The 14,545-nt window shown below is 35.3% G+C and overlaps 1 protein-coding gene across 1 annotated transcript; it reads left to right on the forward strand.

The window, feature by feature from the left end:
* The first annotated feature begins 719 nt into the window (after positions 1-719).
* LOC121263357 (DEAD-box ATP-dependent RNA helicase 10-like) lies at positions 720-13,036 on the forward strand. Its single transcript, XM_041166206.1, has 14 exons — positions 720-960; positions 1,069-1,255; positions 1,472-1,595; positions 1,725-1,794; positions 2,984-3,046; positions 4,862-4,936; positions 8,647-8,766; positions 8,907-8,948; positions 9,036-9,110; positions 9,762-9,908; positions 10,084-10,221; positions 11,053-11,164; positions 11,243-11,331; positions 12,741-13,036. Exons 2-14 carry the CDS (start codon positions 1,120-1,122, stop codon positions 12,855-12,857), a joined length of 1,308 nt encoding a protein of 435 aa, XP_041022140.1. The 5' UTR covers positions 720-960; positions 1,069-1,119; the 3' UTR covers positions 12,858-13,036.
* Positions 13,037-14,545: the final 1,509 nt, after the last annotated feature.

Genomic DNA, 14,545 nt, shown 5'->3' on the forward strand with positions numbered 1-14,545 from the left:
CACAAAATTAAACTTTATATTTTTTTCAAAATTTATATTATTCAATAGTTTCCAAAAATATTCATTTTTATTATGAAATACATCATTCTAATTATTAACTTAGATGGTAAAATTCTCTACCTCATTTTTTCCAAATTTATTTGATTAAAAAATTCTAAATTATGAGCGGATCCACCAAAAATTAGACCTCTTTCAATTACGACGAAAAGTTATCCATTATTTTTTTTTTTTCTAGATTCGCTGTAATGCAAAAATTCATTTCAGAATATTATCGGTTATAATTAAAAAATTAGAAACTACGCTTCGTTTGAAATTTAAATTCATTTCAACTCATCATTATAATTTTTTTAAATTTTAATATAAAATATAATAAATAATTCAATATTTTTAAATTTTAAAATAATAATAATATTAAAAAATAATATTTTATTATTTTAATTTAATTCAATTCAACAGCTAAAATATTTAAAATTGGAAACTGTATTAGAAACTGAAAATTTGGAAAATTCCTATACAAAATTCCAAAACCCTGGTATACACTTCTTTTCCCACGATATTCCCTCCATCAAACCTACTCTTGCGGCCAGAAGCCTCCCCACGTGAAATATAATTTTTCTACACAGCAAACCAAGAAACCCATCCCGCCGAAGACCATTACCGACGCAACCACCTCACCGGAAACAGCCAGGAAACACCGGAGGATACCCATCGGTAAGTCCTTACCTCATTCCTCCGTCACGTGTTCCTTCTCTCCCTCCGCCTAGAGTAACAAGAGTTCCCTGCGTGTTTCGTTTCTGTTCACTGTCGACCGCCACAGGGTAGGGCTCGGTCAGCCACAGAAACCTCCACCGGCCACTTTCACCGTTGTACTTCTTCCACGTCCACGCACAGAGAAGGTCCGTTAGCGCCGTCGACCTCTGACCAGCCAACATCGCCGTCGGCCCTGCTTTCTCTCTCACGGTGAGTCTGAAATCCCTCTGTGTCGTGCTGTATTTTCTCTCTTAAGCTCTCTGTTTTGCTCCTCTCGGTACCGAAAGCATCTCAGGAGCAATGTATTGTGGATTTCAGGTTAAAAGGTTTCACCCCGGGTACGGGGCGTGACAGAGAAAGTTATCGAGAATGGCAGAAGACAAGTTAGTAATTAAGACATTTACGGATTTGGGAGTATGTGACAAATTGGTGGAGGCTTGCGAAAATCTGGGATGGAAAACTCCATCGAAGATACAAGCCGAAGCAATTCCTCACGCGCTTCATGGTTCATTCTCTTATTGATTAATTTTTTACTATCTTGTTATGGGTTAATTTCCTTAGTACTGTTTCTAATTTTCAGTATCCTCTATTGTTTTAGCATCTTTTCATACATGTTTTGTCTACCAAGTGAAATTAGCGATCTATGTGCTTGTCCACTTAATTGTTTGTATTTTTATAAACTACTCCATTATTTTTGCCTTTTTGGATTTTTCAATTTCAGGAAAAGACTTGATTGGGCTAGCACAAACAGGTTCGGGTAAGACAGGAGCTTTTGTTCTTCCCATTTTGCAAGCCCTTTTAGAATCTCAACAAGCATTCTTTGCTTGTGTGGTGTCCCCTACGAGGTCTGGTATCTAGCTTTTGTTTGATTGTTACAGGACATCTTTTTATTTCATTTTCTAGGAAGGGTGTTTGAATTTGAAAAAAAATCAGTTTATTCTCTTTTGCTTCCACTGATCTCTTATTTGCAATAGGGAACTTGCAATTCAGATTGCCGATCAGTTCAAAGCGTTAGGATCAGGCTTTGGCATTAAGTGTGCAGTGGTGAGATTTTGGCTGAAATTGGTCTCCAGAGAGACCTGTTACTTCTTTGATTATATATTTATCGTTGTCATTGGATATATTGACCACATGATGTTGCTAATACGTTTTTCTGTCATATCAAGTAACCTTTAGCTTCAGGACAATGGAATGTAGTTTTTGCTTCTTTACAATGAAATTTATACTCTAGTTGTTGCACTTTTTTATTCATGCTAACAAATATGTAACTATCAATGGTCTACAATTCTATGTCATCTAGTTATCTGGTACAAGGGTCTATTAATTTCTTTTATACTGGAATACAAGTTTTATAATTAGAAAAGCTAGGGCATAAAATCCTTGAAGTTGATTGCTTTGACTTCCATCAGTTGAATGTGAAAATTTTTATTCAGTACGCTGACCATCATTGATCCTTTATTATGCTCTTTACATCATATGCTAGATCTTGGCCAACAAGTTCAATGCTTATAAGTTTGTTTGTAATTCTAATAGATGATGCAATCGGCAAGAGGCTCCCAGAAGAGCAAACCTACAACCAAAGTTTTTTTGAAATCATGGTCTTATGTTGGCCCCTGTTGGTTTGGTTGTAATTACGTTATATTAAAGTATGGGTATTCTGGTAATTTTAGATTTTTTGATAGACTTTTAACTTTTTCCCAGATGAGTCTTCTTTTAAGTTTTGGAGTATTTTCTGTCTTTATTTGCTAGTTTCTTTCTTGATTTAGGAGGATTTTCAATGGCTTAAGGTTTTATTGTAATCTGTCAAAATATCTAGAAAAGGAGTTCAATGAAATTCCATAAGCATTCACGAACTCATCAATAAATCTAATCTAGTGCTGAATTTTCTAAAGATCCCGTACCAAGAAGTCTTGATTGTCTTGATATGTAATAAAAGCACATTGTCAGATGAAGCATGTGGAGTTCGTTATATGTTGTGAGGTAACTTAGATTGTACAGTTTATGGTTGTATTATGTTTATTGTTCATTTCTTCTTTTGCTAAGTGATGTTTCAATGGAAGTTTGTGCATTAGATATAAGAATATGAGCAAATTCAAGAAAAGGTCTTCTTTTGGATGCTAAGCTTTTGATGCTAAGATTATCTGGTTCAATCTGTGTGATATTGAGATTCGATAGAAGTTTCTTGTTAAGTTTGCCCTTTTTTTAATAAGCATTTTTAACAAATTCTCTGTAGCTTGTTGGAGAGGAAGACATAATGGAACAGTATATCAACCTTGCAAGGCTTCCACACATTATTGTAAGTGTACTTTGTTTTACTTGATAATTTGTACAAGGTCATAAATTTGTTCATAACTGAAAATGTGAATTTTTGTTTCTTTTGTCATATGTTTTATGTAGGGTTGAAAGCCTATGATAATCTGTTGGTGCTTGATAAGCATTTTCTATGTTTTCTATATTTCAAATTGTACCTTTTGCTTTTGAATTTTGTTGAAAGAAGCCAAACCAAGTAATAAGAAATGTGTCAAAGGTATTTTTTTTTTTAATTTCTTGTGATTATAGTAGTATTTTTTAACCAAGCCTATCAACACTTTCCATTAGGGATTATCAAAATTAACATATATTGTCTCGCTTGAATGAGTGGCATCTACTAATCATTGACAGTTTTCATGATAGTTTGGCTTTTTACCTTCCCTTGGTGTTTGTTTCATCTAGTTCCATGGTTTGCTTGTGCTCCTCTTAGGCAATTTAGTTTTTCAGTTTTGTATGGTTAATTAAAGTAATTTATCCTTTCACCTTCACTTCAACGTTTTGAACTTTTAGATATGATTTCTTGGCCCTTTTACTCGATAATAAACCTAAGCATGTATTTCTTGTCTTGGCAATTTTTTTTTTCCTCTATTGGCACCGGGTGTTTGGGAACAACGTCCCGACCATAGTTTTAAATTCCGTTCCGTTCTGGCCTGAGTTTTCCGTTCCGGTGTAGTATCCGGTACACTATACCTCCTCATTCCGTTTTGCTCCAAATTCCGGTCCGTTTTGGCCATTCTGGTCAAATTCCATCCATTCCGGCCGGAATTGGCATTCCAGTTCCTATTCCGTTCCAGACTGTGTTTGGATGGCATTTTGTAAATTTTAAATCCAGATGGTATTTAATTAGTTCTAGAATATAAAATTTATTTGTATAATTTTAATTTATTTGTAACTTTAAATATGTCCCCTCATTCTTTTTTTTTAAATATCATTATTTTTAATAATTTCTTTATTCTTTTACTTTTTTTTCTTTGTTTTTGTGTCTCAACTCAAGTTTGTGATTTTTTCAACGTATATTCATCTTGTAAATCTTCATTTCTTCTATATATATAAACATATACATGATACACACATATATATGTATTTATTCTATTAGTTGTTAGTTTATATATACATATAAGTATATATATATATATATATAATGTAATTAATTCCGAAACGGTACACCGGAATACACCGGTATTGAAATATTTCATTCCAGTACTTAAATCGGAATGATCACCGGAATTTAAATCGTTAATCCCGACTAATCCTGGGGGTGCACAGACTCTCAACAACAAGTTTCTTGCAAGTGCACCTCGGATAATTCAAGGAAAAAATTTCCTAGTCCGATGGCCCCTAGAGATTGTTTGCATCATAGGGGATTTGAACCTTAGACCTAGGGGGAGCATTACCCCAAGCCCAAGGCCTTTACCACTTGAGCCAACCCTTTGGGGTTCTTGTCTTGGAAAATCGTTAATTGTCAGTTTCCTTTCTGAACTTCCTTTGATGTCAAATAAAAAGAAAATGATATTTAGTACCTCTATTGATAATTTGAATATAGCGGATATTTTGTACTGGTACCATGCAACTTAGTTACAAAAGAGCTGCATGATCTCAAGTTCCTTCGTATCACTATGCAACTTACCCACAAAAAACAAATGAGCTGCATGTTCACCTATGAGATATCCGTTGAATTTTCTTGGACTTTTTTAAATGGATTTATTATTTCAGTTTCTGAATCTTTAAATCAACTTTTACTACCATTTTGTATTAGTTTTTTAAATGGGATTATATTTTCAGAAACTTCGTTTCCGTGTAGGTCGGAACGCCGGGACGCCTTGTCGATCATCTATCCAACACAAAAGGTTTTTCCTTTCATGCATTGAAGTATTTGGTACAGTTTTCTTATTTCATGTCAGTCACGCACTTTCTTTTGTAGATGCATGCCTACATGTTTAGTTTATTGGTGCTACGTGCAACATCTTTTATTGTATGTAGTATGGAGACATTGACGTTAGCTGTAGTTGTGTGGAAAAAATTTATACAAGGTTGATGAACTTATTTATGGATTTCAAATGATAAGATGAATCGGAATCTTTGACATTAATATGGAAGAATTGATGTATGTGCACCAAAATACCTCATACTTTTAGTAAGTAAAGCTTTATATTATCTTGATTCTAAAAAAAAAAAGTTTGAAATGCTTCAAGAAAATATTGAAACTACATTTCCTTTACTAGGAATAGAAATTTGAAAGTTGTATGTAATAGCTACTGCTTGAAATGCTAGTCAATGAAAATTAAAAAATAAAATAAAATCGTTTTTCAAATTATTCCTTGTTAACCACTGAATTTCTTGGACAAAATCTTGAAAGTTCACTTCCCAAGCAAGGAAAACTTGAGAAGTTGTGTCTGGTAACGCATGTTGAAACTGTTGACATGTCAAATCTTGAACTAAAATCTTATCTTTTATGGCCTTGTGTGACTTATTCTTGTGTAAGGTTAGTAACGTATATTAAATGTTTAAAGATACATAGATCGAACAAAAACTATTCAGTGAAAGCACAAACTACTGCTTCCTTCAGCAATGAGTTTGCTTTGTTTTAGCATAATCTAGGAAGTGCCAATAACAAAGTGGAACACGGGCATGGTAAGAAACATAAAAAATGATATGACTTATAGTTAATTAAAAAAAAAAAAAAGAAAAAGAAGAAAAAAAGGTGATTATCTTCCCCAAAGACGTCTAGACCGGCGAGAGAAAACCCAAACCTGCTGCCACCCATCACCCAACCTAGACTGGCGAGTGACACCTCACCACCGTCACAGACAAGGAGCCTTGGCGAATTCGCTGAGGGTCGTCCGGCGTAGGTCCTTCCTCCGGGGACCTAGACTTTTGCAAGATTCTTTCTCTGTCTTTCTCGGAGGCGACATCGACCATCGAACCTGTGCCTCTGCCATCACCACCGCCACCGCCACCGCCATAGACAAGACCGACGGGCTCCGGCGACTCCATTGAAGGCCCTCCGACAACCCGGATTTTGATCTGCAATTTATATTCGTATAACATATTTTTCTGTGAGATGATGTAGCGAGATGATCTTGGGAAATGATCTTGTGATTTGGGAATCAGATGATGACAACGAGCAACGTGGATTCATCTCAAATGGAAGGTGAGAGGTGGAATAAAAAACTTTCGTTTTTACGAAAGAGGGAGGAAATAGTTTTCACATCTCTGAATGTAGTAAAAGGATGGCTAAGTTCATGTGTCTAGGTGGGATGACAACTTCGCGGGTGGCTAAAGTGATAGAGGATTGTTTAGAACTCAAATGTCATGAAGGATTCTTTAGGGAGCTAAGGATGGGTAATGGAGTTCTCATCATTCAACATCATATTAACGCAAGGGGCAGCTTTCTGCAACTCTCAGAATTCCAGAATGAAAGGAGGAAAGGTTTGTTGGTGATTCCGGTAGGCGCAAATGATATTGGATGGAAAGGTTTTCTGCAGTCCATTTGTAGCGTTATTGGGTCCAAAGCCGCTATTCTAAAGCATGCAAACAGAGGGGAGTTTGTTGATGCAAAGACAGTGGGAAGGCCTTCCTCGGTCAAAGGTGCCTCGTACGCTTCGGTGTTGAGGTCACTGGTAGGTAGTTCGGCCGAGAATAGCTCCGCGCCAGAAGGAAAATGTAAGGAACTTGTAGGAGACAAAGGCTGTCAGGTGACATTGGGAGAAGTGGAGGGGGTCTTGTAGCCTATCAAAGCTCAATTGACGGGAGTTATAGAGTATGTGAGAGGTCTCATAATTAAAGTGGATAAGGGGTTGGACTTAGTCGTGGGTTTGGATGGTGGGTTGAAAACGGACGAGGGGGGGGGGGGGTAGATCTTACGGGTTTGAAGGCCTCAAGTGGGCTGTCAAAGGGTGTTTCGATGCCGTCATAGATAGGGTTGTTGGACGCCACATCATTGTTCATGCCGGTGTCGCTCAGGACATTGGTAGCTTGTCGTATGACTGCCTTCAGTCACCAGTTGCAAATGGGGTTGGTACTTTTTTCCAAGGTTCACTTTCAAATGAAGATGGGGTTCCTTCTAGGGTCTTGAGTACTTTGAAAGAAATAGAAGAGCCTCTTTTAGAAGACGAAATGGGGTAATAGAAGGTACTGTTTCCCCTACCTGTTCTATGCCTCCTGAGGGAGCAGTAGGGTCTGACAAAGTGGCACAGAAAGGATTCTTGGGGGGTGGAGCACATACAAGCAATTTCCTCGTCATCGATGGAGGGGAGGAACCTTTAATGGCGACAACAACAATGTACAACAACTATATAGCTGTTGAGGAGGTTCGGGATTTGAATGCAGGATATGGCGGGGATGAAATTATGGGTTTGTCATTGGTGCCTTGTGAGGAGGAATGTCTAGGGTTGGGAGTGCAGTTGTGTACTATGTTTGAGGATAATGTTGTTCCCTTGGTTTTTCTTCCTCCGATAAACAATATAGCGGGTTCACCATCGGATTGGGTTTTGCATAAGGTTAATGAGATTTAGCATATCGTGGGGCTTTCACATGGAGGATGTGAAGACCAATTTAAAGCACTACTCACTGCGATTGAGGCGAGTCACTCGCTTGAAACTAAATCAAGTTTTAAGAAAAGCAGAGAGTTAAAAGTGTTTTTTTTGGGCAATCAACTACAATGCTAAGGGTGGTAGCTCAAGTCGAGGGAAGACTAAAGGGAGGGCATTATGAAGACATTCTCGTAGATGGAGTTTCGGGTGGAATATTAGTCTTACGGGAAACAAGGGGTTGGGGTTGTGGAGGTGTGTTCTATTCCAATTCGGGTTTGGTGTATTTTGGGTAGTTTTTCGTGGGTTTTTTGGGTCATTAGGAGCTCTCTAGTATGGGCTAGATGTTTTCTTGTATACGTTCAGTGTACTTGGTTACTCCTATTGATATAATATAATATTTTTACTTATAAAAAAAAAGTTAATTAATAAATATGAGAATACTTATGGGAAGATTTCTTGTTATGTATATAATTTTTGTGCTTTTGTTTTCTTTCTTTCCTTTTTTTTATTTATTTTTTAGTTAGTACGTTTTCTTTCTTTTACCTAGTGTATATCTGTCACTGATCTCTTAATGATGCTTTAAGAGATGTAGCAAACATGGAGGCTCACATTTTCAAATTATTTTGCTATCTTTTTCAGTTGTATTGTTTACATTATAGTTTGGGTCAAACATGCTACAAAGAAGATGATAATCAACACTTTGCTCTCTGTGCAATTTGATAGCCATAAGGCCAAAAGCGTGTCTGAATGTGTGTATCTTTATATGTATTTACACAGATTATATCATTTCCATGTTTTTTTTGGGGGTAAATTATATCAATTGCAGGTCATAAACAATATACACAACAAAAGTCCAGACATTATGGTGACAAAGTGCAGTAGCTATTCCTTCTAAATACTTTGCAATTCACAACTCTAATGTATTTTGATCTTTTTAGTTGTATATGGTATCTTTCTTTAATTTATTGTATCCTTTTCGGTCGTGGTATCAACATTATTGCAGCTCATTCCTCAATGTGATGAAAATTCTTTAATTACTTTCCCTTCCTCTCAGGTTTTGGATGAGGCGGATTGCTTATTGGAGGACAAATTTCAGAAGTCGATCGATGAGATTTTAGATGTTGTCCCTCGTGAGCGGAAAACATATTTATTTTCTGCCACAATGACACGAAAGGTATTAATTTTCTGCTATAATGTATGGATGAAAAATATATATGTTGTTTTAGTCCTCCATATAAATATGTAATTTCGATGAAAAACATATATTTTCTTGGTTTATAACGTTGTAATTCATGCACACTGATTTATTTTCAGGTTCAGAAGCTCCAAAGGGTTTGTTTAAGAAATCCTGTGAAGGTAACGATGCTTATTCTTTTGTTTTTAAATTCAATTTTCACTAATTACCTTCACTTCTAACAATTGTGAGTTTCTGGAATATTTCAGATTGAAGTAGCATCTAAATATTCAACCGTCGACACACTAAACCAGCATTATTACTTGGTGCCTTCTAAGTACAAGGTTCTTTTTTATTGTCTAACTTCTTCTTGAAGTGTGATATTAAAGTCTAGATCTGTATGCTGAGTATTTTGGCTAGTAATTAGCGCCAATAAATCAGAATTTATGACTACTAATGGTATTAGGAAAATTATTTTGGTTTTCCTTTAACTAAGCATTCCTACCTACTTTATTACCCAAAAAAAAAAAAAAAAAAAAAACATTCCATGTACTTGAGCTTGAGACAATAGAGTCGTTCACGAAAAGAATAATGATACATGTACAACCCTTTTTCCAATCCTCTATACATGAAAAGAGTAATGAGCGTATTTATGTAAAGTGATGTTACTTTTATAAGTTATTTTACAAAAATTCCCCTCATTTAAAGGTACCCCTTTTTAGTTAAAGGTTGTCTCTAAACCCATGTGACAGCAGAGTATAGAGGCCAATAATATTTGTTTCACCTTAAATTTAGTGATATAAATGAAAAATGATTTATGAATGAAGAATATTTTAAGCCACCCCAAAAACCGGAAAATACCAAACATGTTTTTTGGTAAACCTTTTATGTCAAAGTAAGTGGATCCTTGGTTTCTTTTGCATAATTCTTGCTGTTCAATGCTGTTGGCCTTTGGTATCTTCTTGGTAATATTTTCCTATTCATTGTTTTCACAGGATTGCCAGCTTGTATATATTTTGGGTGAGAAGCGTGGATTTTCAACAATGGTTTTTACGCGTACATGCGGCGCAACACGTTTGATTGCTCTGTTTCTACGAAATCTTGGACTTGGGGCCATTTCAATTAGTGGCAAAATGACCCAGGTACTATTTGTTAATTTAAATGAAGTATGAACAGTTAAATTTTTAGATCTTTTAAGTGTGTTGGTGACCCCTTCTCACCTTTCTTTTTATATTTTTGTTCTTTGATTTATTCTTTCTTTCTCGTTTGAGGTTAATTCAATGTTGTCATAACTTTTTTAGCGAACTATTTTGACAGCCAAGGAGACTTGAAGCCTTGAATCAGTTTAAGGAGGGAAAGTGCAATATTCTTATATGTACTAATGTGGCAAGTAGAGGACTTGACTTTCCATGCGTCGATATTGTCATCAATTATGATATCCCTGAAAGCCCCAAGGTTAGGCTCGCCTTTTTGGCTTTCTTTTTGTTACTTTATACTTCTCGTAAGCTTCTCATTTTTTTGTTTATGTGGCCTTTCCTGGATATTGCCTTTTCAAAAATTTCGTATGTAATTCATTGAGAGGGTATAGCGTGGTATTTCTATCGTATCACAGCCTGCTTGATGGGGGATTTTTGTTGAATTTGTCAAGTGGATCCAGTTTTCTATGCAGCTTTTAAGAAGTAGAGCAAAGTTGCTTTTTAAAGCACTTGTGTGTTTTTTGAAGCTTTTGAAAAGTTTGAGCCCTCATAAACGGATCCTTTTGAATGTATCTTAAACAGAAACCGTATACACCAGGCCTTGCCTTTAAACTCAAATACCAAAATTCTTTTTTGCTTTTTGCAGAGTTTGTTTTACTTGGCCCTTCTTTATATGGGCCTTTCATTATTCTTTCTCACACAAAAGATCTGGAGTGCACAAATATCGGACTTTGAGCTTGCAATTCTTAAATTGATGGTGGATGGCAATTTTTCTAGACAATGTATTCGTTAGCTTTTTAGTGTTGTATAGTCAAATAATTGTGGTTCTTGTTCTGGCTTTGATTTACAAAGTGGCAGCTGAGTTCCTTCCCTTGGAAATTTTCCTACACCCTTGTATACATTTGTGTTTATTATTTTTTCCTTTTGAGTTTGTGTTTGTTACAATGCTACTAGAAATCATGCATCTCGATCCTTTCTTCTTGTTGTCTTTTATTTTATTTGGATGATAACTAATGAAATGAATCATGTAAGTTTTTCTTTTAGCCCCTGTTCCATATGCCCTGGTTTGCTAATCACATGTGACACACAGGATTATATCCATAGAGTGGGAAGAACTGCCCGTGCAGGACGACTGGGTGTTGCGATCTCTCTAGTGGATAGTTATGAGCTGGAATCCTTTTCAAAGATAGAGAATTGCCTCGGTAGGCAACATGTCAGGTTTCTCTGAAGAGAGATTGCAAAAAGAGTCTCATTTTTTTTTTTTTTGGTATATTTTTCAGGCATGAAGTTTACAGAACTTCCTTTTCAACTAGAGGAAGCCTTGCTATTGATGGAGCGTGTTTCTGAGGCCAAAAGAATATCTCGAAGGGTAATAAATTATATTTAAGGTTTTAATTTGGATGATCAATATCAAGAATACTTGTGCTGACAATGGGGATGAGATACATTCCATCCCCATCGACCCTGCACAAAGATGTGTTGGCTGATTGTTATTTATTACATTTTATCTGAAAACACAATGGAGAAGAAAACTTGAATGACCTGATATGGATTACTTTGTGTACTGTTAAATAGGAGCTGCCACTCCCTTTCTTGTTTTGTAATTATCTAAGGTAGGACCACAAAATTACAGAGTGGTACGCACTCTACCAGATAAACTAAGACAAAGGGAAAATAAAATAATAGAAACTATGTGTCTGGGCAGCCAAAAAACAAAAAACTTCCCGGGCCATATTACTGAATATCTCTGCTTAGCAATCGTTGTGTTCTTGGCATCAACTAGTCCATGGAAGCAAGACACTTTTAAGAGGAGGAAACATGAAAATGAAATATGAGTACAGCTAGAAGCTAATAGATCAAAGTTTTTATAGATCAAAGTGCCTTGAAAAGACTTTGTTCCTCGAGTTTGGAATCTGACGCATGATTTGAGCAGTTTCCCAGATAGTATTTCATTTTCTTCCAACCATTCCAAGGCCCTACCAAACTTAATGTAGATTGCCTCCTTGAATCTTGCAGTTATAAGGTCCCCAGTTTTTGTGTAAGCTCCTAGAGAGATCGAACACCTTCAAAACATCCTGATTTGGACCCCCTTGGTGAGAATTCCAAAGTGAATCATTGATTTTACGCTCAACACTCGTCTTAGGTTAGGTCGACTCTTTACATTGTGGCCTAGTTCTGTATACTTCAAACGAGTGAGTGTATTTTATCTAAAGTTGTTTTACCATATATACTTCTTAGTCTTTTTATTGGTGATTATCGAGTTTGTCCATTTTCATTTTCTTAAACGTTCTGTTGGGTGCAGGGTGGAAACTATTTTCTGTTTGATTATCTTCTAGGAATCTTTGGTTTTGCTCGTCAATTCCCAACTCCTAATTTACCTGCCTGGTTTAGTTGTTGGAATTGGCTTCTTGCCCTACTGATGTTTCCACAACCAATATCCAAATCCTTCATTATTTTGATGTCTGCTTTTATTCTCTTTACTTGTTACGTCTATTTTTCACCAGGGTCTTGTTGACTATGTCCAACTGAATATTCCTTTGGTTTTCTGGCCTTTCTATTTGCATGCCTTTTTTGTTTTTGGTTCTATCTGGTTTAGCACTGTAGGGTAAACTCATAAAGAAATGCAATAAATATTGTCACGAACTTGTAATCTAGTTTTGCGTTCTACCTTTGGTAAATTTTTCCCTCTAAATTTTTCCCTCTTATGTTGTTTCTGTGAACCTGTTTTTTTATTAATCGATTAATTCTTATTTGGTGGTTTATGTTCTAAATCAACAGAGAATCCAAGAATCTGGAAGCAAGGAAAAGAAGCGGGGAGGAGATGATGGTGACGAAGATATGGAGAAATACTTGGGTGTCAAGAATGGGAAGTTGTCAAAGAGGATAAAAAAATGAATCTAACCGCTCTGGTGGCAGATAATGTTAGAATTTTAAAGTTATAGTTTTTTTTTTTTTAGTAGTTTTGTAATATATATGCAAATTTTGTTTGGTGTAAGCGTTTTAACTCTCGTTTTTTTAATTTTTATATATCATTTTTGAGGAATGATGTTGCAGCAATCCATGCATTAAGATTTTGAGAAGGGCGTTCAGTTTTTATTTTTTTTTAAAGGATACCTGTTGTGTTCATTGAAAAGATACTAATCGAGTCGAGTTGATTATTGAATGTTTAAACTAAGTTTAAACATTCATTATTTGAATGTGCTTGAAGTTTGAAGGATTATTTTCTTCTTAAAAGAAGTTAATTCTATTTCAAAAAGCTTATATAGTTTCGTAAATTCGTACTAACATTTAGTTATTTAATCAATTTGTTTTAGAACAGAACAATCTCATTCATAAGTATTTAATTGTGTTGAAGTTATATCATTTACTAGATGAAATATATATATATATATATATATATATATATATATATATATATATATAGATTGACTAGCAAGGGTCATTTTCTAGCTCTGCTTGATTATCCTGATCTATGTCGGTTATCCCGAGTTGTATGTTGGTTATTTTCTTGCACTGCTTGGTTTAGCTAGGATTGTCATTGCTTAGTGATTTCGAGCGAGGATTATTTTTTGCTGGTAGCTAATACAAATCATTGTGTTAGCTAAATTGGCCTGGCTTGCAAGGGTTATTTTTTTGCGCTTCTCTATTATTTGAAGTAGTGTTTTTTTATTGGAATTCATGCTTGGTGATCCCTAGCAATGTGTTGGCCAGATTAGCATTGACGATGATCCCGAGCAAGGTTATTTTCTTATGTTGCTAATTATCCTGAACAGTATGTTGGTTGGATTGGCTTTGCTCGATGATCCGAGCAAGGGGTTGTTTTCTTGTGCTGCTTGGTTATCTCGAGCAGTGCTTAGCCTGGTTGTCCTTGCTCGCTAATCTCGAGCAATGGTTATTTTTTGGTCTTGCTCGGTAATAACGAGCGTTGTGACGGTTCAACTCGGCCATGTATGCACTTTTATAATTTAAGTAGATATATTTATATAAGTGTTGTCATGAAAGTAGTGATACAAAGTTCAACCAATAGATACGATTCTTCAATTCGAATTTTGCTAAAACTTCAGTCTAAATTTCTATTCAACCAAGTTCATTTATTCATCAAACTCAAGTCTAGTTTATTATAAAACCGAAATCGAAACAATACGTTCATTTTCATAAACCAAAATTGGCAAGGCAATAATATCTGTTTTTAGAAATTAAATAAATATTGATGTTTGCAAGAGGCTGAGCAACCATGTAGGACCTCTTTGAGCTTTTAGACAGAAATATATTTTTTAAGCTTCTACACTCAAAGTTATAGGTGCATTAAAATATTACCTTAAATCGTAATTTTAAACATGTTTAGTTAATGACAAATTATATAAACTATACAATCGTTTTACTCCTATTTTATTATGTTGAGATGACATAATTCATTAGTTTTTAGATTTTTTTTTAAATATGAAGGATGATCTAAAGGTAATAAATATGTCATATTTTACAAGAAAAATTCTTTCTCATCAGTCACTATTTACCATTTCACACTCTACACCTTATGAAAAAATTATAAATATGGGGTGTGGTGTGAACAATTACTGATTTGT

The sequence above is a fragment of the Juglans microcarpa x Juglans regia genome, chromosome 4S (genome assembly GCF_004785595.1).
Source record: "Juglans microcarpa x Juglans regia isolate MS1-56 chromosome 4S, Jm3101_v1.0, whole genome shotgun sequence".
Classification (NCBI taxonomy): domain Eukaryota; kingdom Viridiplantae; phylum Streptophyta; class Magnoliopsida; order Fagales; family Juglandaceae; genus Juglans; species Juglans microcarpa x Juglans regia.